Source organism: Mustela lutreola, chromosome 7 (assembly GCF_030435805.1).
Source record: "Mustela lutreola isolate mMusLut2 chromosome 7, mMusLut2.pri, whole genome shotgun sequence".
Classification (NCBI taxonomy): domain Eukaryota; kingdom Metazoa; phylum Chordata; class Mammalia; order Carnivora; family Mustelidae; genus Mustela; species Mustela lutreola.
Genome location: NC_081296.1, coordinates 68,934,709 through 68,961,726, shown reverse-complemented (window position 1 = coordinate 68,961,726; position 27,018 = coordinate 68,934,709). Strand labels below are relative to the sequence as shown.

Sequence of the window (27,018 nt, the reverse complement as noted above, 5' to 3'; positions counted from 1 at the left end):
TGCACCCCAGGTTTATAGCAGCATTATTTACAATAGGCAGGATATGGAAACAACGTGTCTATTGATGGATGAATGGGCAAAAATGTAGGGGGGGGGTGTGTACATGTCATAGAATATTGCTCAGCCATAAAAAAGAATGAAATCTTGCCCTTTACAACATGGACAGACTTAGAGGGTATTGTACTAAGTGAAATTAGAGAAAGACAAATACCAAGAACATATAAGTGAAATCATATGGTATTTTCACACTTACATGTGAAATCTAAAAACACAGAATGAACAAGCAAGCAAACAGAAACAGACTCATAAATACAGAGAACAGCCTGCTGGTTGCCAGAGGGGAGTAGGGTGGGAGGGGTGGGCGAAATAGGTGAAGGGTGGGGAGTAAGAGGTATGAACTTTGAGTTACAGAATAAGTCATAGGGATGGAAAGTATAGCAAAGAGAATATAGTCAATGATACTGTAATAAATTTGTACAGTGACAGTAACAAAATTTCTCATGGTGAACATTGTTAATGTATAGAATTGTGAAATCGTCCTGCTGTATGCCTGAAATTAACACATCGTGTGTCAACTGTATTTCACTTTGAAGAAAAGAAAAGGAGAGGTTGGGGCACCTGGGTGGCTCAGTGGGTTAAAGCCTCTGCCTTCAGCTCAGGTCATGATCCCAGGGTCGTGGGATCGAGCCCCGCATCGGGCTCTCTGCTAGGCAGGGAGCCTGCTTCCCTTCCTCTCTCTCTGCCTCTCTCTCTGCCTACTTGTGATCTCTCTCTCTCTCTCTCTCTCTGTCAAATAAATAAAATCTTTAAAAAAAAAAAAGGAGAGGTTAAGTAATTTGTCCAGACTCATGCAAGTGGTGTGTGAAAGAGTAACTCTGTTTCCAGTGTTTGCTGACTTGACTTACCTTATACACATTATCATTAGGATACTGTGACTTTCTGGACGCCTTTGGATTAAAATGAAAAGATTTCTTGTCTGTTCTTTTAAGGCTCCGCAGATATAAAGTCCTAGGGAGTAGCAATTCTGACTCAGACCTGTTCTCCCGCCTGGCCCAAATTCTTCAAAATGGATCTCAGAAGCCCCGGGGCACTCCTCAGTGCAAGAGTCCAGGATCACCCCACAATCCAAAAACACCACCCAAGAGTCCAGTTGTCCCCCGCAGAAGTCCCAGTGCCTCTCCTCGAAGCTCTTCCTTGCCTCGCACGTCCAGCTCCTCACCATCCAGGGCTGCACGGCCCCACCATGACCAGAGGAGTTCGTCCCCGCATCTGGGGAGAAGCAAGTCCCCTCCCAGCCACTCAGGATCTTCCTCCTCCAGGAGGTCCTGCCAGCAGGAGCACTGCAAACCCAGCAAGAATGGCCTGAAAGGATCCAGCAGCCTCCACCACCACTCGGCCAGCACTAAAGCCCCCCCCGGGAAGAGTAAGTCAGCCACTAAACTCAGCAGGTAGAAGCCGGGCTGCATCTCTGTGAAAGGTGTGAGATCCTCCTCCTCAGCCTGATGCATGTGTGTCCCTGTACTGTCTATTTAAACAATCAGTGTTGATCTTCTCTTGCAAAAGAAAGTAACATGATAAATTATTTATAAGAAGACATAAATTTATGATAAGGAATTACCTAAGGCAGGCAGCAAGCAGATCAGGAATCAATGCCTTTGCATAGGAAGGGGCAATCCAGCAAAATCCAAGGGGGGAGATTAAAGGAACTCTCATTTTTCAGCTGCCTTTGAAACAAAAGAGTTAAAGGTAGGAAATGGAATGGAATTTTAAGGGGTTCGGCCTGTTTTTTTTTTTTTTTTTAAGGCATTGCTCAAAGATTATATAGCAAAAGTGAAATTTGTTGTTTTAATATTTTCGTTCAAAACTTCCCAACCTTGGAGAGTCAGAATTGCTTCAATAGGAGGATATATAACGAGTCTGCTGCTGAGGAGCCAGTGCCCGTGTACACACGGCTCGTGTGTTTGTTCGTGTACTGGGAGTTCACACCTTGACTTTGCCTCACTCCTGCTACCCTCCCTGCATTTCACAGTTTTTAAAGTTAGAGTATCTCCCCGGAATCAGTCTCCCTTTTCTTACTTTAACAGTACCTTCTAATATGCTTTTAGCAGCACATACTGAAAATTTCCAATCCAGTTGTGTGTGTGTGTGTTGTTTTTTTTTTTTTAGTCCCCTAATATTTTTCTGTTGAACAGAAAAAAGTAACAGTTAACTCAGTATATATTTTTTTTTAACTCAGTATATTTTTATTGTGAAAAAGAACTACTGAAACGTAGGTAAAGGAAGGAGAAGCTGAAACAGCCTACTGCACAGGCGTTAGCACGTTAGGGACAGAGGGACAGAGTGGGGTGAACACCCTTCAAGACAAAAGAACCCTCTTCCCCTCCATTTCCTCCTTGTGGAAGGAAGACCGACCAGAGTAGACCTTGCTTTCTTAGGTCTTCTGGAAACTGACTGTTTTCCAATATCAACCTCCAAGATGATACCAGGGAAGTCCGATGCTGTGGAATGTGACTTTATGCTCTTAGAGATTTAGAAAGAAAAACAGAAATTAGGTACGTTGTTGAGGCTTATAATCCTCAAACTTTGTATTTTATATACATTTAGCCAATAAGGAATGAGTATCTGGGGAAATAAATTTAGGCTCAATATCTATCTTTTACTGTTTTATTACTGCTTCTCCTATGCTTTAGTTTGAATGTTTGGGCTTTTGGACCTGATTTCCTTGTAACCTCAATTTATAAAGCTGCGAGGAGGAGCGTGTTTGTTCTCATTTCAGTCTTCTGCTAATAGGAATCAGGCAAAAGTAAATTATGCTAGATTTTTCCAATGGGCTCTTTTCTACTCTGTAGGTGTTTTGTGTTGTACAGACCTTATTGAGGTCAGGTAAATTGGTCTGCTTGCTGTTGCAATTTGCCTTCTAGCAAACATCTGTGCTTTCTCTTTGACCTTGTGTTTGCTGCCAAATCGAATATGGTTGAATTGGAAACCAGAAAAAAAAAAGGGGGAAAAAAAAAAACACAAAAAGAAAGAAGTCTGTTTCCTCACCAGGTGAGTACATTCTAATGATGCTGCATCAAAGCTGCCCTGAAGCTGCACTGGTCTTCTCGTTCTCTCTGTGCGGAGCTGTTTTTAAAAACAAAAAAAAACAAAAAACAAAAAAAACCCCCGAAACTCCAAACACTATCGAGTCCTATACGATCTCCTGTAAGAAATGTAGCATAGTGTGGAATCTTAATTTCTCTCCGGTTTCAAGCACTACAGAGGAATGCAATAGATAAGACATATTTGCTATGTAACTAAAGCAACTGTAATACTGGAAGACCAGTCCTTCTGTATGATATTGTATAATATTTGCTATAACATTACTTGCATGTCTTCATGGTAAATGGTATAAATATTTATAAATATATAGAGAAACATATGCTTATATAAACTCATTCTTTCTCCTTCTCCATTTGTAATTTCAAGATCACAGATGGTGAGATTCCTTTTTATTGTGTGCCTCGTGTACACTTGGGCCTCGCCTGTCTTCATTTTCCAAAAATATGTTCTTGGCATGGGACCCTTCAGATTCTTCTTGCCTTCTTTGTGTATAATGCAAGGGTTGGCAGCCTTCAAGCCAAGATAGGCTATTTAATTTTCACTTTTAAAAGATTTTGATAGGGGAAAAAATTACTGGGACACGCTTGTAATACTGGCTCAAAAATTTGTCACGTTAATCACATAATTCTGTCCTTATGGTTAAAGGGGATAAACTAGGGCAATAATCATGGGTCTGACATAAATTGATTTAAAGGGAAAAAAAAAAACTCTTAAAAATTGCCATTCTACATTGCTCTTTGCACCTCACTACTTTTTGGATGGTGGGGGAGTGGAGCAGTCTACAATTAAGGAATTATCTTCTTTTTTCTCTTGTATTAGCTAAATTGTGCTAAAAGTAGCCAGCTTTAAATCCTGACCCCTGTCATTAGAAGCATGCCCATCATAACCATTGGAAAAGCAGATGAGGCTATAGTCATGTGTGTGTGTTATTGGTATTTCTCTTCTAGAGGTCGAAACAAACAGTGATGGCAACATGGCAATTGGGTGTTTTCTCTGTCTTGGTTTCTTCTGTTTTTCTCCCAACTCTTCCACTATGTTGCCCCCTTTTCCAGATGGCACCGACGAACTCCGTATCCAGAGAGAAATAGCCTCAGTGTATAAGAATACTTCATCTTGCATGTAGAGGAAAGAGTTAACCAAAGATGTTTCAGCTCTGATACTTTCAAAAGAAAACAGACTAGTTATATGTATCAATAGGTCCACGTAAAAGTACTATCATATAGAGATTTACTTTATGGTTTTTAAAAGCGTAGTTTGTGCTTTTAGATATTCAGTGTCTCAGGCTAAAAAGAGAAGTTGGCAGCCCTGAGCAAAACATTTTTGGCACAAGGATTTTTGTTTTTGCTTTAAGATATGATACAGAGAATGAGTTGGTTGTTTGTTGTTTTAGTTACTTATTTTTTGTTTTTTTTTTTTTTTAAGTGATGGCATATTTCAGATTTCAGTGACAAACAGATCATCCAAGTAATTTTAAACCACTTTGGTTATTTTATCTAAGCTGAGGGACATGGCCATTAATTAAAGTCAAGCCAAACTATATGAAAAGTAGTAAGAGGCAAAAGTGAAAATCAGTTTTCGAAAATCAGGTGTGTCCTGGTTTCTCCTCTCACAACACAATGGCAGCCCTAATCATACTTGCCCTTACCCCGCCATGTCTAGTCTCCGGAGTTACTTGGGTGGAGCAGAAAATGGATTCGCACCTTTCAGTCCCCATCAGCAGCATTCTTGCATTATGCCACCAAATCTCCAGGGTATACAGATGGGTTAAAATATTAAAATTTCACTGGCCATCTTCTGCACAGCATAAAGGCATTTAACTTTAATGTATAGCGAACAAAGGAAAATAGGATCTTATCAAGTGTAACCTTAAAGCACAGACTGTAAACATCTTTGAACGGGAAGCCTCAGGCGGGCGCCGTCATTCCCACCTCGGTGTGCAAGCTGGCCTTGCTGACAAGGGCACCAGCACACTTGCGTTTCTTAAGTTGCATGTTGTGAAGTGAATGGTTTTTTTTGTAAAAGTTGCCAAGTCAATCCAGTCCTAGATAAGTACCAACATGGTAATTGATGCCCACTGTTGTCATTATCCACTTTGTATTATATGCTTTAAAATACCAAGCAGATCCCAGCTGCTTACTGATTCAGCGGACTAGTTGTGCAGTATCTCTGCTCAGCTCCTGACCACTAGGGGGACTTGTGGCTCTTTGGTTATCATCAGAGATTCTTCCCAGGCCACAGATTTTTATGCAAATGTTTCTATGGTTGCATTCAATCTACAAGGAAAAAGTGTACATTGGTGCATGTTTTATAAACCCACACACAGATAGTTAAAACTATAATAAGTTTTTCTATACCCGATAGCTTTGAATTAAAAACAGATGCTTTTCCCCTAGAGGATTCTTTGTTCTAGGAACTACATTCTTAACCTAACATTAGAAATTGGTGATAGGAGAAACAGGATCCAGAATTCAGAGTTTAGCAGCTTAGGGGAAAAAAAAAATGCATCTTATTCTGGCTATTTGAAAATATATTAATTTGTAGATAAATCTAGATATAGTCTTGGAGATCAAAGTTTTCATATTTCAAGACTTTGTTCATTTCTTTGTATCTATCAGAACACGACATATGTTAGAGAACCATTCCTCTGTCATGTTCATGTATTTTGGAATTAAGTTGTTTACATTCACTCTTTTATATTCTGCCCACTTCTGTTTATGTGCATTTACCACAGATGTGTTGGGACTTTGCCTAAAGGGAGACGTATTTTGGCACCTGTATCACTGAGGAGAGATAGAAGGGTTGATGACAGTGGCATTGTCCAACTTTCTTGAGATTGGGTCTGTACAGTTTATTTGCAGAAGAGTTACCTAGGTTTTAACACAAAAAGTATTACAAGATTGAGGTGTGTAACCACTATGGCCATCCCCACAGGTCCATATTCACCCAAGTCCCAAATTCATGGGTGTGGGTTTAGACCTTAACTTAAAGAAAGGAACACGTGGCAACTGCATGTCCCCAGACCACACAGGAGGACGTGGTGCACAGAAATGCCCCCTGCCCCCTGGTGGTTAGAACATCCCACTCCACTCCCCCCATCCAGTAAAACTCTGGGGTACACTGCAAGGATGGGGGAGGAGTGTGGAAACATCTCTCATTGGATTTTCTCAGTAGTTTGGCTGCCCCTTTGGAATTAGGAGAACGTTAACCCAGACCATCTCAGGAGCCTGAAGAATCTGCTGCTGACAGTGCAAGGGGGATCTGCAGGAGGTGTCTGGGGAATTCCTCTAGTTTTTAGCGAGCTCCAAGACAAGGGACCAGGATTCCTAGTGTTTTATTAAAGGGGAATGTGGATGCTGCACACCTCAGTCCCTGAGAAATCCTTGGCTAGACATGAAATGATAGAGTCCTGGCCCATCAGTACCTTGTCTAAGTGAGTCATGATGATCTGCTCTGACTTTCAGAATGTAAGCTGGATGTTTAATCATTCCCCTTGAGCAAATCTGGATCAGAAAATGAAAGTTTGTGACTAGATCAGGATCACTTTGTGGTTATTATATGTGATCTCAAAAAAAACTGAATAGCCAAGAAGTAACATTTAGTAATGACTTGAATATTTCCTTACACTTTGCCGGATCTTTGGTCTGAGGAGACATGTAAAGGAAGTGAAGTCTTTTCCTTCATTATCCTTTGGAACTTTAAGAGAGTCTGCCTGTTAAGTTGGAAGTGACCGTGTGGGTATAGTACGTGTGTGTCACTGGTGATGCTGCCATGTCTCTTCAGTACCCATGGGCCGGCCAGTGGTTCTGGGTTCCTCTACCTACAGTATAGGATTCCATGAGGCAGATCTTTGGGCCTATGTGACTAGAGAATTTGCCCATGACATAGCTTTACACACTAATGATAGAAATTTTACCTCTATTTTCAGTAGTTTACTACTGTTTCATGTTGTGTACAGAACTGTTCACTCATCCAGCTAAAAACATTGCATAAACCCAAGTTTTTAATATACACTATCCTTGCCATATGACCCTTTCTCCCCACTTTACAGTACACAGTTTAAAATCCCTAAAAATTCATTCACAGCATTTCCCCATATTTGGAATCTGGGCTTTGTTCTTCATTCACCCATGATAAACAAGGTGACTAGAGTTTTGAATGTGAATTATCTTAGGGAGTAACCCAGGGAGGGGAAAGCCCTTAGGACTTTTCAAAACTATTTTCTTTTTAAATAATTCACAAGATAGATAAATTAGTTCACTAAGGTAGAAAGCTTTCAAAGATACAGTTAGGAAGATGAAAGAAACACAGCATTCTGCCACTAGGGGCTCTGAAATTGGATTGAGTGAGCTGAACAAAGAAGACAACTGTAAAGGTGACCCATGCTTGAGCCCACACACTCCTCCACCTTGCACAGTTCCCATCCCCTTCGCGGCTCCATTCCTAAAATCACCAGCGCTGATTTCATTGGGTCATTTATGTATCGGTTTGCGGCTTTTAGGAAAAAAGAGGGGAGACATCTAGTTTTGACTTAGATATAATTCTTGAAAGTTAGGAACTACTGGCAATTGTTCTATCAGATTGAACCATAAACCAGAAGAATTTTCTTGTTGAGCAAAACCAGTTAAGTTAGGATAGAGGACTTTAGTGATCCCACAGTTTTCCCCCTTTCTCCTCCTCTTCATGAAACCAGAGTGATGAGAAGTTGCTCTTTGAAATACCTCCAAAGGTATTGTATTGTCCTTTTCCCTCCAAGCAGCCCTCTTTATGCATTTTTGCTCAGGCAATCGAGGACATAAGAGTATTGGCAGAAACATGGAGTGCTTTTGTATAGGCCATCTGTACATAAAAGTGTAATTATTTATTTAATTTTCCCATTTGTATCATATTAAAGCTTTGTACAGTGTTTTAAGTTCTGTTTTAAAATTATTTTGTATTTTATTTTTATAATCTAGTAATAAAATATTCATTCCGCATGCACACTGTAGTTCTGTTTGTGTGATGGTTTGCTTTCAAAAAGGGAAAATGTTTTTCTAATTTAATAAAGTTATTGCATGCACCATAGGTTACAAGCCCAACAGGGAACAGAAGGTGTTGCTATAAATGCAGTACCACCACATCCAGAAGTGACCTAGAAAAAGCAGCAGTGGATTGACTAGAAGCTATGTGTTCAGTACCCCTACAGATAAAAGCCAGAGTTCTGGGATACAAGGAGATGGTTCCCCATGAAGATGAAGTAATGAAACTGCAAGTGCTAAGGGGCGCTTAGGTGGCTTAGTTGGTTAAGCAGGTTAAGTGTGGGACTCTTCCTTTCCCCTCAGGTCATGATCTCAGTGTCCTGGGATTGAGCCCCTTGTCCCATTCCCCGCGGAGTGTGGAGTCTGCTTAAGATTTTCTCTTTCCCGGGGCGCCTGGGTGGCTCAGTGGGTTAAGCTGCTGCCTTCAGCTCAGGTCATGATCTCCGGGTCCTGGGATCGAGTCCCGCGTCGGGCTCTCTGCTCAGCGGGGAGCCTGCTTCCCTCTCTCTCTCTCTGCCTGCCTCTCCATCTACTTGTGATTTCTGTCAAATAAATAAATAAAATATTTAAAAAAAAAAAAAAAAAAGGATTTTCTCTTTCCCAAATAAAATCTAAAAACCGGGTGGCTCAGTTGGTTAAGCGGCTGCCTGGGATGAAGTCCCGCATCGGGCCATCGGGCTCCTTGCTTGGGGAGGAACCTGCTTCTCCCTCTGCCTTCTCCGCCTGACATTCCCCGCTTGTGACCCCCCCCCCCGCCCTGACAAATAAAATATATATTTTTTAAACTAGCAAGTGCTAAGAGTTCCCTCTAAGCCCTTCATTTTTTAACATACTTTCTCCTTCTCCACAGGAAGCACTAGTCATTCCTGCTCCCCATCACCGTGCTCCCCACCACCCTCTACTTTCCACCTGTGACCTTCCTTTGAACCCGAGGAACTCTCAGGAGGCACTCACATGGGCATTGCTTCTCCCCCACCTTGTATGGTCTGACCTGGAATGTTAGTGCCATCTGTCTTTCCCTGCCTGGTTTCCCCTTCTTATCTCAGCTAGTAACAACCTCTAAAGAGCTGCCTATCACGTGTTTCCAAACAAGAGAAATTAAGAAATAACTCAAGCATGTGCCTCTTAACATTTCATCTTGCAGAGCAGTTGAAATAAGAACCTGGTGTAAGGTAAAGATACAGACAGGTGACTCCGTGTGCACCTGAGGCGTTTAAGGGTAGCGGGCTGAGGATTCTAAAAATCGTCCTTGCAAGAATTCTTAGTCTTAAGTGGTCAAATGAGGTTAGGCGAATTTTATCCTAACTTCTTCAAGGTGGTGACGGCTGAATCTAGAAAACGTAAACTCTTGAGGGGCGCCTGGGTGGCTAGGTGCGTTACTTTGGCTCACTTAGCTCGTGATCTTGGCGACCTGGGGTCCTGGGATCCAGCCCAGAGTCAGGTTCCCTGCTCAGCGAAGAGTCTGCTTCTCCCTCTCCTGCGCTCTCGGAAAAAAAAAAAATCTTGAAGAAAAAAAAAGGGGGGGCCAAAACCTCTTGAAAGAAAAGTGTGTGCTTATCGTAGAAGGCAGGTGTCTCTCCGGAAAGTTGTTCATCTTTACCATCCATCCGCTCTCCCTGGTCCTCGGTCTCCCGTCATGTCGAGTCCCCACAGGTCGCCCCGCGCGCCCGGGCAGCCGGAGCTGGGCCTCGCCGACCGCGGTGCGGCCGGCTCTGCTTGGCGGGCCACCGGGCTGTGGTCAGGTGGCGCGGAGCCGGCTGCGGCCCTGCCCGAAGGCCTGAGCCCGAACTCAGCCCGGGGAAGCCCCGGCTCCGCCCCTCTGCCCCGCCCCTCCGCCCAGCCGCCCAACGGCCGCTCTGCCGGCCGGCTCCGCCCCTCCCAGGCCGCCCGTGGCGCGCCGGCGCCTGCGCAATCGCATTCAAGCGCCCGGACCGGGATGGCGGCCGTTTTGGAGTCGCTGCTGCGAGAAGAGGTGTCGGTCGCGGCGGCGGTGCGGTGGATCGCTCGCAGCGCCCAGAGTTCCGAGGTAACAGTCCCTGCACACCCCCGGGCCTGACCGGAATCTGCTTTCCGCGGAGATACCATCCCTCAGGTCCCTTTTCTCTAGGGTGCCTGGCTGTCAGCCCGGGCCGAGTGCGCTCCAACTAGGGGCCGCTGTCCGGGCCGCCCGCCTCAGCGTGCCCTCCGGTCCCGGCTGCTCGTGGCGCCGGGCTGGCCGCTGACCCTCTCATCCCTTGCCGCTTCTCCCTCAGGATGACCCCGGGGAGGCGGCCGCGCTGAGCTCCCTTCGGCCACTGCGGAAGGAATTCGTGCCGTTCCTGCTGAACTTCCTGAGGGAGCAGAGCAGCCGCGTCCTCCCGCAGGGCCCCCCAACCCCCGCCAAGGCCCCGGGCTCCTCGGCAGCTCTGCCAGGGAGGCCGGGGGGCCCGCCGCGGGGTGGCCGCGGGGCGCGCAGCCAGCTCTTCCCTCCGACCGAGCCTTCGAGCGCCGCCGCCGCCGAGGCCCCTTCAGCCCGCCGCGGGGGCAGGAGGCGGGGCCCGGGGCCGGGCCGCGAGCGGGGAGGCCGCGGCCCTGGGGGCCTGGAGGAGGGGGTCGTCGGAGAGAGTCAGCCTTGGACTGGGGGCCGGAGGTCCAGGGGCTCTGGCAGCCCCGGCAGCCCTAGCCTCGTGCGCTCTGACCCGCCAAACCTCAGCAACCTGGAGGAGTTCCCTCCCGTAGGCTCGGTGCCCCCCGGCCCTGCAGGGTGAGAATCAGCCCTCCCCCACGAGCGGGGTGGCACAAAGGCTGTGCGAGGGGAGTCAGGAAATTAGGGCCGGGCGCTCCGCAGTTGAGCGTGGGAATGGCCGGAAGGTTGGGGGTGAGATAACCACAGTAGTGAGGGGCACTTTGCAAGCGGCCCCCGCCCTTGAGGCACTTTGCAATCGGCCCCCGCCCTTGAGGGGACATGTTGGAAGATAGGAATTTGATAAAAACCTGTGGCCACTTAGCAGGACGAAGCCTTCACGCAGGATTAATCCAACTCCGGTGAGCGAAGAGCGATCACTCTCCAAGCCCAAGACCTGCTTCACCTCACCCCCAATCAACTGTGTCCCCAGTTCCCAACCCTCAGTCCCGGACACTAGCCCTTGGGGCCATGGCCTTCCCCCAGGGTGCCGAAGTCTGCAAGAGGAGCGGGAGATGCTCAGGAAGGAGCGGTATGACCTTGCCACTCCCTGGGTTGTCAGCTTCCTCCCACTGGGGGATCTGAAGGGCTTTTCCCTGAGATTAGTTTGCCCATGGGAGCCTTGGGTCTATTTCCTGGGCTGTGGACATCTGCTCTGGAGGAACCGGAGTGTGGCTGTGTGCTGGAAGCTAGGGGAACTGCTCATGACATCTTTCTGTCCCCATAGCTCTAAGCAGCTGCAGCAGTCACCTTCTACCACCTGTGCCACCTCAGAATTGGGGCCTCCCCTCCCCAGCTGGACAGGAAACCTCACAGCCGAATCCGCTGATCCTGCCAGAGTGTCTTCCCGCCAGCGCCTGGAGCTGATAGCCCTCGTCTACTCTTCATGCATTGCCGGTGGGTGGGAGCAAAGGGTGCTGGAGTGGATGCTTGAGGAAGGGCGGGGTAGGAAAAATGTTAAGGTGTGCGAAACTGAGCCTTGGTTCCAAATGGTACCGAACACCCTGGGGTTTCTTTTTATATCCAGAGAACCTGGTACCAAACCTCTTCTTGGAGCTTTTCTTCGTCCTTCAGCTCCTTACTGCTCGGAGGATGGTGGCCACCAAGGACGGTGACCTTGAACCAAGTCCAGGAGCACCAGGTTAGTGGGCAAGCCTCTTTTTGGAAACGAGGTCTGGAGATGAAACAGTTCTTAACTGACAACTTGGTACTATCCTTCTAGATTCCCTGGAAAGCCCACTGTTCCAGAGTGTCCATGATTGTGTCTTCTTTGCAGTGCAGGTTTTGGAGCATCAGTTTCAGTGAGTTTCCCCAGCTGAGGCATTTAAGCCTTATTCCCATTGTCCACTTGCTTCTCTGGCCACATGGGGTAAGTGCTTGGGCTTTCCAAAGGCACAGTGACCCTGGGTCTCTTCCTACATGTAGCCTATCATTTTGTGTCAAGGCTATGAATTTAACCCCTGAAAGAATCAAATTGCCCCCTATAGTCTTGGCATCTGCCGTTTGGGTTTGTGTCTAATCTTTCCCTGCTCCTTAGGGGTCTTTCCTGCCCCCCTTGCCTCCAGCATCTTAAACGCTCGGCCCATGACTTTGCCTTACATACCTGCTCCATGTTCCTGATAATGTTCTCTGTGGTGCACAGGTGCCTGCTTCCTACTTGCAGTGCATCCCCTTCTCAGTCAGATGCGCTCTTGTCCCTGTAGGGTTCTTTCCTACCTGGACAAAGGGACCTTGAAGCTCTTGGCTGAGAACGAGCGGCTGCTGTGCTTCTCTCCTGCTCTGCAAGGCCGCCTCCGAGCTGCCTATGAGGGCAGCGTTGCCAAGGTAGGGACCCTGCATAGCCCGGACCTCACCTTCCCCAGCCTCATCCTTCAGGCAGCCTGGCGCCACCACCCTACTGTCACGTGGGCTAACTCGGCAGAAATGTGGGGGTGAAGTTTTCTGAGCACGACCTGTGAGTGTTCCATCCCTAATGTCACTCCCGTATTTTAGGTCTCTCTGGCAATGCCACCCTCTGCTCAAGCTGTCTCCTTTCAGCCAGAAACAGACAATCGTGCCAACTTCTCCAGTGACCGAGCCTTTCATACTTTCAAAAAACAGAGGTGATAAGAAAAGGGAACTTTGGGGAGGAAACGAGGCGGCATTTTCCCTGGGATAGGCAGCCTATGTTGTTTCCATAGAAACTAGGAGTTTGGCACTAGCAGGTGGTAGGTTAGCACCACTGGGCCCTTCCCTTTCACCCATCAGAACGGCCTTCAAAATGTACCTTCATTTTGTTTCCTGCGGTGGACTTGAACCTCCAATTTTAGCAGCCTTCTCACAGGTGTATGACTTTAGTCACGGGGTTCTCCAATAAGAGAGAACCGGATTTTGCTGTGCACCAGGGTCTGTGAGTCCTTTGGCATGCTGCCACTGGGTCTGCAGCATTCTCGTCATCTAGAGAACTTTGGAGAGGAAAAGGAATGGGGCTATGGATAGTCCCATCCTCCGTTCCTCTGAGCTAGAGAAGGCACTCCTCGTAGTCGGTGAGTTCACCCATGTCTCAGTTGATCAGGCATTCTTATGTCCATCAGGGACGTGTTTTTTGAGGTCCTTCGAGAGTGGGAAGATCGGCACGAGGAGCCTGGCTGGGATTTTGAGAAGGGCTTGGGCAGCAGGATCAGGTAGGTGCTCCCACACTGGTCATGTTGTCCCTCTCTTGCTTCCGGCAGTGGGCAGCTTAGTGGTGTTCTGGTAGCTGACTGGAGGGGGGCTCTTCCCCGACCCCTAGCCCGCAGTTACCTTCTGTGCTCCTTCATCTCTAGTTACTGGCAGCTTTGGCCCAACTCAGAAGGGATTTGTTTGGCTAGCTCCTTGCACTCAGATGTGACCCAGACTTGTTCTGTGATGGCTAATGTCTAGTTAAGTGCAAAACCCTTTCCCCAAATTGCTAGAGTGATGGAGTACTTGGCCCAAGTCACTGATTAGACTGTTTCCAACTTCCCATTTTCTCCATCATGGAGTTCAGCAGTTCTGAGGACTTCGCATAGTGCGATGAGTTGCAGAGAGAGTATCTTCTGTCCAGGGATTTGCCTGCCACTTGGGTCATGAAACTCACTGGAGCCCAGTGTAGACTGAAGATGAGAGGGGTGGTACACTTCTTATCATGTTAAGTGTGTCTGTAGCCTTGAGGGATGCTGATGCTGAGGAAGGAAGGTGTCCCTTACCTGTTACTGTGAGGTGTACTTACCTGTTACCTTGTGATGGCCAACTCTGGCCAAGGTCTGCTCGGGCCCCTGGTAAAGGACTGAAGAGCCCAAGGATTAGCTCATTCTCTCAGACTTCTGTCCCCTTCCTCCTTCCCTCACATTCCTGCCTCTTACTCCTCAGAGCCATGATGGGTCAGCTCTCTGCAGCCTGCAGTCACAGCCATTTTGTTCGGCTTTTCCAGAAACAACTTCTCCAGGTAATAGCCCCAGCAGGAAATTACAGGGAATAGTAGGTATTAAAGGCAGCCAAGTAATGACTGGTACTCTGGGATGGGGCGGACAGCCAGACAGGTCCTTGGCTGGAGTTTGAACACTTCTGTTCCCTTGGGGGTGGGGGAGCAGTGGCCAAAATCAGGCAGACAAAGAGGAGCCAGACCCTCTCTCATGAGTCCTCCACGCCCTGCCCGCCTGCAGACTCTCACTACTTCTTACGCTCAATTTGTGCTGTGGTAGAGAGCACTGGCGCACTACTTGGGCCTGATTTCAAACTCTAGCTCCAGGGACCGTAGGCAAATGTTTCACCTTGCAGTTTTAGCTTCTTCACCTATAAAACAATATCATCCCTACCTTGAAAAACAGATCTGTTGCATCTGATACGGGGTTGGCATTCCCTAAATGTTCATTACTTCTGCCCTATTTTGTTCAGTCCTCCTTTTTATTTTGTCTCCTCTTTCCTCTGCCTCAGATGTGTCAGAGTCCTGGTGGCACTGGAGGCACTGTCTTGGGGGAGGCTCCGGATGTATTAAGTATGCTTGGAGCGGACAAGCTGGGGAGGTTGCGGCGCCTGCAGGAGAGGCTTGTGGCCCCTCAGAGCAGCGGGGGACCCTGCCCACCCCCCACCTTCCCAGGCTGTCAGGGCTTCTTCAGGGACTTCATCCTGAGTGCCAGCAGGTAAAGGTCCCCTGTGTCTTGCAGGGAGTGGGGCTAGGGCCAGGAGAGGTTTGTCTTTCGAGAAGGGTAACAGTTGTTGAGAAGGGCAACAGTTGTCTCTCTCTTTGCCTGGAATCTAACAGGGTGGGCCTGGGCAATGGCCAGGCTCCTTGCAGCTCACACTTCTGCCTCTGTTTCCCTTGTCATTCTTTTACCCACGTAGGTAACCTCACTGTTCCTTTGCCTCGCCTCTGTACCCCACTGCTTTCTGTCTGCAGCACCTCTTCTCTGTTCTGGGTCTTTCTACACCTCTGCCAGTCTCTCTCTCTCTTTTTTTTTTCCCCCTTCCTTCCTAGCTTCCAGTTTAATCAGCATCTCATGGACAGTCTGAGTTTGAAGATCCGGGAGCTCAACAGCCTTGCCCTGCCCCAACCTGAGCCTAGCGATGAAGATGGGGAATCAGACGTGGACTGGCAGGTTAGAAAGCAGAATGAGGAAGAATACAGGGTTCTGACCTAGGAAGTCAAGAATTTATGAGAGATTCATAATTATTCTAGAAGCCCTATGCTTAGGACCTTTTACTTCCCTGATCCCTTGCAGGGGGAACGGAGGCAGTTTGCCATGGTGCTGCTCAGCCTGAGGCTTCTGGCTAAATTCCTGGGCTTTGTGGCTTTCCTGCCATACCGGGGGCCTGAGCCACCCCCAACCCGTGAGCTCCAGGACTCCATTCTGGCCCTGAGGAGCCAGGTGAATGGGGGCTCTGGTAAGGAGGGCTGAGAGGGGCCCCAGAGTCCTGGAGTTGGAGGCCATGTCTGGCCCCCAGCCTCATCCACTGATCGAGCCCTGCCCCGCCAGGTGCCCCCAGCCCTGGACGTGCGGGCTCTGCTGCAGCAGGGGCTGCGGGCCCGCCGAGCCGTGCTCACCGTGCCCTGGCTGGTGGAATTCCTTTCCCTCGCTGACCACATCGTGCCCCTGCTGGACTATTACCGCAGCATCTTCACTGTCCTGCTGCACCTACACCGGTGAGTGCAGTGAGGGCAGGGCTAGAGCTGAGGGCACTGTCAGGGAGGAGGCCACATAGCCCAGGCCAAGGCTGATCCCCAAGGAAGATGCAGGCTTGGGTCCACGGCAGAACCGGGGAGGTTCCTTGCACTTCAATTGTGCCTTTTCGACTCCTCCTGTGGCCCAGCTAAGAGGGAATACAGATCTGGGAAAGGGCAGTGAGGAGATCGTGCTCGCCTGCATGACAGCTGTCTCCTTTTGGGCTGCTTTTGAGAGTTACCTTCCCTATGATAGCTTTCTTTCACTCCCTTCCATTTCTTTCTTGGCCCTAATGTTCCTGTTAGGAGCTTGGTCTTGGCAAAGGAAAGTGAAGGGGAGATGTGTTTCCTGAACAAGTTGCTGCTGCTAGCTGTCCTGGGCTGGCTGTTCCAGGTTAGTGGAGTGAGGGAAGATCCAGATTGGGGAAGGGAGGCAGCCAGTGTGGCGGGAGCTGGGGAGTGGGAGGATATCTGAGTCTGATTGAGGTCAGACTCAGAAGATAGGAGGTGAAGGGGAGGTGGGAATCCCATGGTTTTAGAGGAAGGTGGCTTTGCTCCTGGAGCCACGAGGTCTGTAGTGCAGACTGCAGCTTGCACTGCCCTGATCTTTTGTCAGATTCCCACAGTCCCTGAGGACCTATTCTTTCTGGAAGAGGGTCAGTTGGATGCCTTGGAGGTGGATACAGTAGCTTCAGAGCTTGGGTTGGTGAGTGTTGGGGTCCAGCCAGAGCCGTGGGGGTGGGAATAAAGGAGGCAGGCAGGCTGGGAGTTCCTAGAGTAACTTTCTTCCCCGACTGTCCCATTTCTGGCACAGTGGGAAGGAAGAGAAACCTGCCTCCTTAGCTCTGCTCTGTTCTCTCCCCAAGGATGGCATGCCTGTGGTGGACCAGCACCTGCTCTACACCTGCTGCCCCTATATTGGTGAGGACATTGATGCTCTGCCGCCCAGGGTCCTCGGTCCTCGGCCTGTCCCTTTTTGAGTACCCAGCAGGCTTCCTATAGGCCTCACACCTGTTCTCCTTAGGCGTTCCCCGGGTGCCTCAGCCGCTTTACTCCACAAATACTTAAAGCCCAATATACCTGGGAGGGGAGGGGTGGTTCTGGAACTAAGCACTCGGGCTTCCCTGATGCAGGAGAGCTCCGAAAACTGCTCGCATCCTGGGTGTCGGGCAGCAGTGGGAGGAGTGGGGGCTTTGTGAGGAAGATCACTCCCACCACCACCACCGGCCTTGGAGCCCAGCCTCCCCGGACCAGCCAGGGGCTGCAGGTGAGGGGCTGGGTGGAGGCAGGGAGCTCCGGGAGGGGAAGAGAAAGGAAACGACCCACTCTTCCCACCTCCCCATAGGCACAGCTGGCCCAAGCCTTTTTCCACAACCAGCCGCCCTCCCTGCGCAGGACTGTGGAGTTTGTGGCAGAGAGAATTGGCTCTAACTGTGTCAAACACATCAAGTGAGCGAGGGTTGAGAGGGTTGGGAAGGCAGATCCATGGAGGGGTACGGGCTCACTCCCTCACGTGTTCCCCCTTTTAAATCTCCTGACGTGTTGCCGGTCTGAGGCAAGTTAGCTTGAGGGGAAGGACATGGTGGGGACACTCAAACTGCTAACGTTCTTTGAAGTTCGTTCTGACCAGATTTCTTTGAATTTGTAGCCCCTTTCTGATTCAGCTCCCTCAGCTACCTCCAAGCCTCTCTGTCCCTGCTGCAGGGCCACGCTGGTGGCAGATCTGGTGCGCCAGGCCGAGTCCCTTCTTCAGGAGCAGCTGGTGACACAGGGACAGGACGGAGGAGATCCAGCCCAGCTGTTGGAGATCTTGTGTTCCCAGCTGTGCCCCCATGGGGCCCAGGCATTGACCCAGGGGCGGGAGTAAGAGATACCGGTCTACTCGGACCCTCGTCCCCGCTCTCCGCTTTTCTTTTTCTGACTTTTTCACACACACTTTTATTCCATGTACTCTCCAAACCACCCCCCCACGCCACACCTTGTTCTTTTGCTTCCTCTGTAGGCTCGTATCTTGGGCTTTAGGACCCAACGTCTGAAGTTGAATGTGGAAGAGAGGGTTTGGGTGTCCCATTCCTCCCCGCATCAGGGATCAGGGGTGGGCTCAGGACTGACAGTGCTTCTCTTCGCCCCCACCCCACCCCACTATACCCTCCACAAGGCAGGGCCACCCTGGTTCAGGTGATGGGTGCCCTTGGCCTTTCCTTCTGTGAGCCAGGCTGAAATCTCTAGCCATCACTGAAAGCTTCTGTTTCTTTTCAGGTTCTGTCAGAAGAAAAGCCCTGGGGCTGTACGGGCACTGCTTCCCGAGGAGACCCCAGCAGCTGTAAGTAGGGACGAGGCCGAGAGCCTGCACATTAGTGTCTGGTGGTGGGAGAGTGTGCCGTGGGCTGTGCGTGCGTGAGGCTGCTGGTGGTGGGTGGGCCTGTGGGTTGGTCCCAGCCTTGGGGGCGCCTTGCATGTTCATGTCATCCGCAAGCTTCCCTGGGCCCCTGACACTGCACTTCTTCTGGGTCACAGGTTCTAAGCAGCGCAGAGAACATTGCTGTGGGGCTTGCAACAGAGAAAGCCTGTACTTGGTTGTCAGCCAACATCACAGGTAAGGTCTGGGCTAGGGGAGGGCTGGCCACGTTCTTCCAAAGTGGACTGGCAGAAAGTGTGAGGCCCTTGGGGAGATGGAACACCAGGCAGCTGGAAACAGTGCTGGGCATGCGTTGGCGTGATGTGACCCCTTTCTGTTCTCCCTTTGACCTGCAGCACTGATCAGGAGAGAGGTGAAGGCGGCAGTGAGTCGCACACTTCGAGCCCAGGGTCCCGAAGCAGCTGCCCGGGGGGAGCGGAGGGGCTGCTCCCGAGCCTGTGAGCACCACGCTCCCCTCCCCTCCCACCTCATCTCCGAGATCAAAGTACACAGCTCCCCTCCTCCCTGCGCCCCTCCCCTCTGCCCTTTCCCCGCTTTTTTCCTGGTCTCCCTCCTTCCTCGCGTCCGCTGCAGTGTATCGTGTAGCTGCTTTCTGTGTTGTGCAGCTAGTCCGGTGTCCATCATGACAATGGGGTTCGGTGGGGCAGAGCTGAACTGAACAGTTGTCCTCATTGCTCTTCTCGGACTTCTGGTACTTGAGTCACCGAAAGGGGAAGAAGTCAGATGGGAAAGTTTGGGAGGGGCTGCATATTACACAGGTGCCGATGGGAGCCAGGTCACGAGGGCCTGTCTGGTACTTACAGGTAGGAAAATCTCTAAGGGGCAGTTACCTGCTTTTGAGATCGGATTTCAGTAGTTCTCTATGGGAGGTGATGCTTATTTAGTTACTGATGGTAAGAATAAACTATCATTGCTCTCAACCTGAAAAATTTAGAGCCTGTCTAGAGTAGGGGTCAGGACACAGCCACACTTGTTCAGTTATGAATTGCCTAAGGCTGTTCTTGTGCTACAGCAGCAGAGTTGAGCAGTGGGGCAGAGCCTCAACTCTTTACTTATTGGTAGGGCCAAAGATTAGGACTAGGGCTAAGGAGGAATAACTAAAGATGGAGAGTATCCAGGAGGGAGAAGAAAAGGCTAAATGACCATTAGCTACTGGTTTTCTCTACTGAAACCGGACTTTCCCGAGAAGATGAACAGAGAAGCCTGAGAGAGAAAATCCACCATGTATGGAGCAGGACGGCTCCCCTAAGTGCTTGCCAAGTCAGGCACTCTCTGGGAATTGGCTAGGTTCGCCTTTCTCTGAAGACAAGGGACATCTCAAGCTCAGGCAGCATGTTGTTCCTCAGCTGACCTGCTCCCACTCCTCATCTGTTGGTGTCCACGTGGTTGCTTCTCCCAGCTGTGCGGTCCCGGCTGAGCCCCAGGTCTAAGGCACCTTGACCCCGCCACTTCATCCAGGGGCCGTCTTCCTTTTCCTTCTGCCTCTTTCCACTGGCTGATCCCTGCCCCAGGCCGCGTTCTCTGTGGCCTCCCAGGTGCCAGCCCGGTATGCAGTCTCACTCTGCTTCTACCCCTGCTGTCTCCAGGATGTGCTGTCTTTGGCTGTGGGCCCCCGGGACCCTGAGGAAGGAGTTTCTCCGGACCATCTGGAGCAGCTCCTGGGCCAGCTGGGCCAGACACTGCAGTGCCGCCAGGTGAGCCACAGCATGGCGCTCCGCTGAGTGTCTTTGTCCGGCGCCCATGGACCGGAGCTGCAGTGGCTTGGGGCTGCAGCTGTAAGGACGGTGCTAACACCCGGGGTTTTCCCTGCCTCTTCCCCATAGTTCCTGTGCCCACCTGCCGAGCAGCATCTGGCAAAGTGCTCTGTGGATCTAGCATCCTTCCTTGGTATGACTCCTTTCCATGACTTCTCTCTCACTCTTGCCAGATCCCCCAGATCTCGGGGCTGGGTACAAGCAAGATTAGACACACATGGAGCTTTGTTTTCTTCTTCCTCCCAGGGGCCAGCTAGGGGACCCTACCTCCGTCTCTTAAAGCCGGGCTTTCTTCTCTTCCCATAGTGGCAGACCACATCCCTGTCCTCGGGCCCCCATCACCCCGCGGGCTAGAGAGAGGGCAGGCTCGAAGGCTCCTGCACGTGCTGCTCTCCTTGTGGAAGGATGACTTTCAGGTGCCAGTTCCACTGCAACTGCTGCTGAGCCCAAGAAATGTGGGGCTTCTGGCAGATACTCGGCCAAGGGAGGTGAGCCGGCAGACCGGGGGCAGTCCGGCTCCTTAGCCCTCTGCAGTCCTGTTCTAACCCTACCGCCATGGCCGGGGTTCCTTTACTCCCCTTTTCTGGCAGTGGTGCTCAGTTTCTTTGACACCCTATCTTGGGCGCCAGGCAGCTTCTTTGGCAGTTTTCTGTCCTCTGGATCAGTCAAGGTTGCTGTGTGTTCCTAGCCACCCTGACCTCCTCCGTATGTGTTGCAGTGGGACCTGCTCCTCTTCTTGCTCCGGGAGCTGGTAGAGAAAGGGCTCATGGGACGGACGGAGATAGAGGCCTGCCTGGGCAGCCTCCGTGACGCCCAGTGGCCAAAGGTAAGGAGTTCTCATCTCCTCATACCTGGACAGAGAACGGGTATCCTATGCCCTTTTATCCTGAAATGAGGCAAGTGATGGGGCCCAGGCATTCTTCAGATCTTCCCAAAGCTCGGTGGATTTTGTCAGGTATCTTCAGGACCGCCCTGAGATGTGGGGGGAGGGAAGAGGGAAGGCAGGTAGGTAGTTGGAAAGCAGCGTGGTACCGTGAGTAGGAGTTTTTAAAATCAGAATAACCTAGATTTTAATCTCAGCTGGTACTTAATGTTATTGTGATCTAGGGCAGAATGATTTATCCCTCCTACGGTTTGTCAAGATGAAACATGTTGGTGGTGAAGTACTCCGTGGTGGAGTCTGCTGTCAGATTTCACTTTCCCTGGTGTAACTTGAATGTCCCAGAGTACTCCTGGGAAAAGGGGTCACGTCCATTTCAGTGTAGAAGGCAGGTGGGAAAAAATAAAGCTGTCTAATCACTGCTTAGCCGGGCTTGATACTGGATATTGCCTTTTAGTAGAAAGGTTGTACCATCCAGAATTATGTGTCAGTCAGTGTTGTCTGTCATCTTTCTGCTTATTCCAGGACTTCTCTGAAGAATTAGCGACACTGTTCCACCTGTTTCTAGCTGAGCCTCATAGGCCAGAACCCCAGCTAAGAGCTTGTGAGTTGGTGCAAACAAACCGGGGAACGGTGCTGGCCCAGAGCTAGGGCTCAGAAGCAGCCATGTCTTGGGTGTCTGACCAGAACCCTGGAATTCCCGGCTGACTATGCCTCAGGAGGAGGCCCCGTGCCCGCCTCCGTGTGCTCACTGCTGACCCTTGCTGAGGAAGGAGTAGCTGAGTCTGTAGTCAGGCCTCCTGCTCACGTGTGAAGGAAGTGTGGGGCTGCCTGGCATCCCACCGACTGCAGGCTCACCACCCGAGTCCTAGAGGAAGGAGGAGGGTTCGCCTGATTGAGGATTATGAAGGCAAAGCCTAGAGACTCCAGTCGTGGAGCTGAAGAGTTGGCATTTATTACTTGGATTATTAAATGACATGTGTGGGCTTGATGACCCAGGACTTGAGCCCCATTTGCTGCTACTCCAGCGTCCCTTAAAACTTTGTGGTTTGGAAATCATGACAGAGGCAGATGACTTCTGCTTAACTTGTAGGGAAGGTTAAAACATGAATCTTGGGAGTCGACATTTTCTTACCACCAGGAGCTGGACTGCTGCCATCTTCTTAAAAATGCACAACACGGGAGGTGGGGCTGACCCGCCAGAAACCCAGCTTTTGCCCTGCACCTTCTCTGCCTTCAGCCCTGTACAGGTACTAACTCTCAACCATAGCTCCATCCAGGGGCCAAGCACAGGGCAGAACATTAGAGCTTTTTAAAATAAACTGTTTTCTTTATCAAAGGGTTCCTGTCTAATTATTCTCACCTGACTCTTCCCTTTAGCAGGCTGCAAAGTCCCAGGTGGGCTTGAAGGTGGGCACAACAGAGTAGAGCTGTACTAATGGCCTGGCCACGTAGCAGTGCCTAAATGTTCCATCCTGTTGGAGCCTGGGGCCCTGTTACCTTCTTGCCAACAGTAGCGACTTCCATATATCTCCCTATAAGGTTAAGTTAATATGCAAAGTCTCCACTCACCAGCCACTCCTTAACGAACTAGATGGCAAGGCAGCTCTTGTCACACTTGTTTTGTTGGGGTGGGGGGTAGATTGTGATTTGGCTCAGGAGTATTTTGTGTGTCTAATTGATCCATTGATTTTGACAAGCACTACCTTGGTAATGTGCATGAAGTTCGCTTGTATAAAATTCATGGTCTTTCTGCATCAGCAGCATAGAGAGGTTCAGGCTGTGTTGGAGGAAGAAGACTCCGTGAACCCTATTAATGTCTTGCAAAAACTCCTGCCTGTGCATCCATGTGTGTTTCCTGGGGAAAGGCACACAGCTGTCAAAGAGGCGACCCAAGGAAGTGTCAGGTTCTCTGGGCAGAGGGGGCCTGCGGTGGCACCTTAGGAAAGCTGGTGGGAAGTCCTTCCTGGCGGCCAGCTGCACAGAAAGATCTCGCGGTCACACCTTGTCTGGGTGCATTCCCTCCCTCTTCCCAGTTGCTCCTTTCACAGGTTTTGGCAGCTGAACCTTCCTTCCATAATCTCTTTTTAAAGGCCTTTATCGTTGTTCTTTAAATCCATTTTATACTATAGCAAATTCAGGAAGTGCCAAATGCCTGGGAACCAAAAGAGTTTTAAGGGTTTTATCTTTGTGTGCCTACTAGGTGTGGCTGAACATAAGCACTGTCCTCGGAATCCGACCCCGAGGTAAGAAGCTGCCACTTGACCTGGGGCAGTTCCCCATGGATGGGACAGGTGGGAGACAAGCCCAAAGCCGCAGGTGCTGGGTTCAAGCCCAGTTTAAGCTCAGTTCAATGCAGCATGGGCCCAATTCAGGAAACTTATCATGGGCCTATGTGAACTTTTTTTTTTTTTAAAGATTTTATTTATTTGACAGAGATCACAAGTAGATGGAGAGAGATCACAGGCAGAGAGAGAGGGAGAGGGAAGCAGGCTCCCCGCTAAGCAGAGAACCTGATGTGGGACTCGATCCCAGGACCCTGAGACCATGACCTGAGCCGAAGGCAGTGGCCCTAACCCACTGAGCCACCCAGGTGCCTGGGCCTGTGTGAACCTTAAAGGCCCACTCTCTAGGCAATAAGATAAACTTAGGAATCACAGGCAGCTCGTAAACTAGTGAACGAATTAGGTCCTTTTCTATGTATCTGTTGGTTGTGAACTGTCTAAAACAGTGGTTTTCAAAGTGTGGTCCCCAGACCAGCAGCCTCAGGATCACCTCAGACTTCCTAGAAATACAAATGTGTTGGCCCCTGTCCAGGCCCACTCAGTCAGAAACTCTGGGGTGTAACAAGTTCTCCAGGTGATTCTGAAGAGCCTGAGAGCCCCCCCCCACCCCCGCATCGAAACCAAAATATGACTTCCCCATCATCATTTAGAGCTGGGGCCCTGGACTACCTTGAATCCAACATCAGCCTCAGTTGATATTCCTGAGATTGCTGACTCAGGCCAGGTATGTGGCTCTAACGGTAAGGGGAATAGTGTCTGTCGCCTCTTAGCGACCCATTGCCAGCTCCGCCCAGAAGCCCAGAGGTGCTCACCTGTTAAAGAGCTTCTTTCCAGGGGGTTGTGGTTGCTGTTGCGTGAGTAACAGCTCTGGTATCCTCTCTCATTTGTATATCTGGGCTACAGCTGGCTACAGTTGGGCAACTGATCAGGTTGCTGTTCGAGCAGAGTTGTGCTGAGCTCATGGGAAGAGCTCAGTGTATTTGTATGAACCATATATCTTCAGACTGGGCCATGAGGAGGTGTTGCTGTCATCATCTCCAGGCTAAATTCTGAACTCAAATGATACAGGAGTCTTCACTAAATGAAAGGACACCAAGGACTTCTAATTTACAAGTATACTCTTTCAATGAACAGAGATGGGAGTACATAAATAGGGTGTTAAATATACAAAAAAAAAAATTAACCAGAAAAATACACTTAAAGGCAATTTAAAAAGCCTTCAGTTTTACATAAGTAACAATCTGAGGTAAGAGAAAAAGAAAATCCTGCGAACACTTCTAAAGAAATCTCTGCACTGTACCATACAGGAACCTTTTCACCACATCTTTTCCAGCCCCATATGGTTGCCCTCTTCCACCAAAGACTCTGGGCACCAGCATGGAAGGTGGGACTCTCTCCCACCCCAACCACTTCCACATCACCATATGGCAAACTCAAAGCTCAAGTTCAGCCAGGCTGAGGTACAAGAAAACCAAGCCCATTCCCAGCCCCTCCTAGAATAGCCCATCCTACCCCAGTAGCAGGATGCCCAAGAGACCACTGAAGGCTGGCACCAAGGCCCTGAGGGAGGTGAGGAATGGAACTGAGTTTCCTCCTAACAAGTCATGTACTTCCTCTAGGAGTTCTAGTATCTTCTCTCCAGTCTTCAAAAAGCAACTTTTCAGCTTTTTAAAATTCCTCTTGTGTGGATAGCAGCCAACAACTAGCTGCTCATCCCTACCCCTCCTCAAAGACCTAGATTCCCCTTCATGACTCCAAATCTGTCCAACCTGCTTCTACAGTGGTCTTCCCATTTGAGCTCTGGAGTGATGGCTCCAAGACTGAGCATTGCTCAATACTTTGAATGAGGCAAAGACCCAAATGTCCTCTCCTGTGAGGGAAAGGAAAGGGGGGAAAATACAAAAATTAATAATAAGGCATTTTGTAAAAAACCAAAGGAGAAACAATTCTGAAACACTGTTGTGGTTTGTGCAGCTGTTTTTTTAAACCCTTTTTCTGGTTTGCTATTTTCTAACACTCCATCCCGCAGTGGAGTTGAACACTGGAGGCAGATTCCGAGCAGTCCTGGCCAATGGCTGCTTGCTTCCCTCCCTGCCCGAGGGCTGGGCCAGAGCCAGGAAGCATGGTGCCAGAGACCCGCCCTTCCCCAGTTCTGCTGGCTGCGTCCAATCCTGGTCTTCAAGCAACTTGTCTGCCGCCGGGTCCCAGGGGCAGGAAAGAAAGGTAAGGAGTCCAAAACAGTGAGTTGAGCTTCATTCACTCTGGCCAGCCAGGGCCAAAAGCTCAGGTCCCCTCGCTCTGCAGAGGCCCCAGCTGTGACCCAAGTACTGTTGGGGCTTTGCTGGCCACTCTGAGTGCTATCTGCTTGGTCAGCCACAGCTGGTAGCCTTGCCTCTCCTTGCATTCCAGGACAGAGTGATGAGAGCCACCCTAGTGTCACTGGCGCATCCTGGGCCTGCAGCTCTGCAGCACCATCTTGACGGTATGATGCTAACTACCAAGGAAGGAAGCCAGTCTGGCTATCACCAGCGGCTGCTGTTTGATGAAGGAGCTCAGGAGCTGATGGGGAAAGCCTGGTGCGCCAAGTTCTACCTGAAATTAAGCAGAGAGGAGAGTTAAAGGTGTGAACAGATGCAGATGTTCCATTCCTGACCGGCACAAGGAGCCACCCGGGGCTGTCGTGATGGGAAAATCTCCTCCGACTGCCTGCAGTTCCAGAGTTTACAGGCCTCTGTGCTCTGCTATTCAGATCTTGGCATGGGCTTCCCCTCCCGCTACTGAAGGTCATGGTGGGGAACTGGGAGTAGAGAGGAAAGAAACAGCCCAGGTCATGCTCACTCTGCTCTGCTGAGGCTGCTGCTCCTCCCTTGCCACGACTATTTCCTGAGGACACTGGCAACAGAGAGGCTGAAGGCTGCTGAGCTTTTTGGTGACTGAGCAACTTTGCCCCCTCCTGCCTTAATTCCCCAGAGACCACCCCCTTACTGTGACCCAAGAAGCCCACATCTCTGGCCCTTGGGACATAGGGCCTGGGCACTGAAGGGTGACAAGCAGCTAAAGAGCAAACTCCCATGGGGTGCCAGGGTCAAACCAAGGCATTCCACGTAGCCAGCCACGCAGGGAGGATCACCTGGGCCAAGTAGATGACTCTGGTGATCTCCTTTCCTTCCACAGTGACAGGCTGTAGAACCCAGGCACTAGGCAGGATCTCCCCTCGGACCATCTCCCTCCTGGGTCTCGGCATGGATGTGTCATAAACAGACTGAGCTGCCATGACAGACAGGTGCCCCTGGGGACAGAGAGTGACAAGGGTCAGACAGGGACAGGCTCCAGTGAAGCCAGCCTCTAAGCTATCGTCATGCCTGCCCAAACTTCCTTTGTTCAGAGGTCCTGATGCCCATGATGACGGCCTCTCACAGCACCCCAGCCCAAGTTCTGCCCATAATATCTTTACCATCAGCAAGACAGGCACTTCTTTGGCTTCCACGCAGACGCAGCAGAAATCCCGGGGCTGCTTCAGGCCACACAGGGTGGTATTGCACACCAAGTATACTGGAGGGTCAGGAATGCGGAGAGTCAGGAGGTGTGTGTACAGACTTCCCAGCCCAGAAGCACCCCCGATATCCCATCGTTCTGCAGCCTGAGTGATCCAAAGGTCATCTGAGCATCTGGCCTCCCAAGAGGGCTGCCTCCAGCCCTGCTCCCTCTGTCCCTGGCCACAGCCCACGGGAAGCCTTCCCCAG

The 27,018-nt window shown here is 50.2% G+C and overlaps 3 protein-coding genes and 1 long non-coding RNA gene across 15 annotated transcripts in view; 2 read left to right on the top strand and 2 right to left on the bottom strand.

Moving 5' to 3' along the window:
- Positions 1-8,079, top strand: part of TTBK2 (tau tubulin kinase 2) — a 164,890-nt gene extending 156,811 nt beyond the window's left edge. For all 4 annotated transcript variants that reach the window (XM_059181301.1, XM_059181302.1, XM_059181304.1 and 1 more), the window contains one exon: positions 990-8,079. In XM_059181301.1, coding sequence (XP_059037284.1) covers positions 990-1,452 — 463 coding nt within the window. In that variant the 3' untranslated portion in view covers positions 1,453-8,079. The remainder of the gene's footprint in view (positions 1-989) is intronic.
- LOC131836181 (uncharacterized) lies at positions 7,940-9,946 on the bottom strand. The gene is made up of 2 exons (XR_009355530.1): positions 9,718-9,946; positions 7,940-8,659 (listed from the first exon to the last, which is right to left on the bottom strand). It is a non-coding gene; the product is annotated as an uncharacterized LOC131836181 (long non-coding RNA).
- A 73-nt stretch (positions 9,947-10,019) lies between these two features.
- On the top strand, positions 10,020-22,329 carry CDAN1 (codanin 1). 5 transcript variants are annotated; one of them, XM_059181306.1, is made up of 28 exons: positions 10,020-10,143; positions 10,370-10,860; positions 11,108-11,311; positions 11,507-11,676; positions 11,807-11,920; positions 12,002-12,080; positions 12,483-12,603; positions 12,772-12,881; positions 13,353-13,442; positions 14,149-14,224; positions 14,713-14,918; positions 15,254-15,374; positions 15,498-15,644; positions 15,753-15,919; positions 16,244-16,331; positions 16,554-16,643; positions 16,804-16,858; positions 17,071-17,204; positions 17,283-17,386; positions 17,642-17,800; positions 18,197-18,260; positions 18,455-18,533; positions 18,692-18,840; positions 19,943-20,050; positions 20,180-20,243; positions 20,417-20,598; positions 20,829-20,936; positions 21,516-22,329. In XM_059181306.1, exons 1-28 carry the CDS (start codon positions 10,054-10,056, stop codon positions 21,639-21,641), a joined length of 3,696 nt encoding a protein of 1,231 aa, XP_059037289.1. In that variant the 5' UTR covers positions 10,020-10,053; the 3' UTR covers positions 21,642-22,329. The 5 variants fall into 5 exon arrangements, 4 of the variants coding, with proteins under 4 accessions (XP_059037289.1, XP_059037290.1, XP_059037288.1 ...); XM_059181307.1 differs by having other exon boundaries at positions 11,105-11,311; positions 12,056-12,080; XM_059181305.1 differs by having other exon boundaries at positions 11,105-11,311.
- Positions 22,330-24,375: 2,046 nt separating this feature from the next.
- The window catches only part of STARD9 (StAR related lipid transfer domain containing 9), a 123,861-nt gene continuing 121,218 nt past the window's right edge, over positions 24,376-27,018 (bottom strand). For all 5 annotated transcript variants that reach the window (XM_059181293.1, XM_059181294.1, XM_059181295.1 and 2 more), the window contains 3 exons: positions 26,730-26,827; positions 26,406-26,564; positions 24,376-25,867 (listed from right to left, as the gene is read on the bottom strand). In XM_059181293.1, the coding sequence (XP_059037276.1) occupies positions 25,766-25,867; positions 26,406-26,564; positions 26,730-26,827 (359 nt within the window). In that variant the 3' untranslated portion in view covers positions 24,376-25,765. The remainder of the gene's footprint in view (positions 25,868-26,405; positions 26,565-26,729; positions 26,828-27,018) is intronic.

Coding starts and splice junctions, on each gene's coding strand:
- CDAN1 (XM_059181305.1), top strand. CDS start 10,054: ATGGCGGCCGTTTTGGAGTCGCTGCTGCGAGAAGAGGTGTCGGTCGCG. Junction 18,534..18,691: donor GTTGTCAGCCAACATCACAG/GTAAGGTCTGGG, acceptor TTTGACCTGCAG/CACTGATCAGGAGAGAGGTG. Junction 20,051..20,179: donor AGACACTGCAGTGCCGCCAG/GTGAGCCACAGC, acceptor TCTTCCCCATAG/TTCCTGTGCCCACCTGCCGA.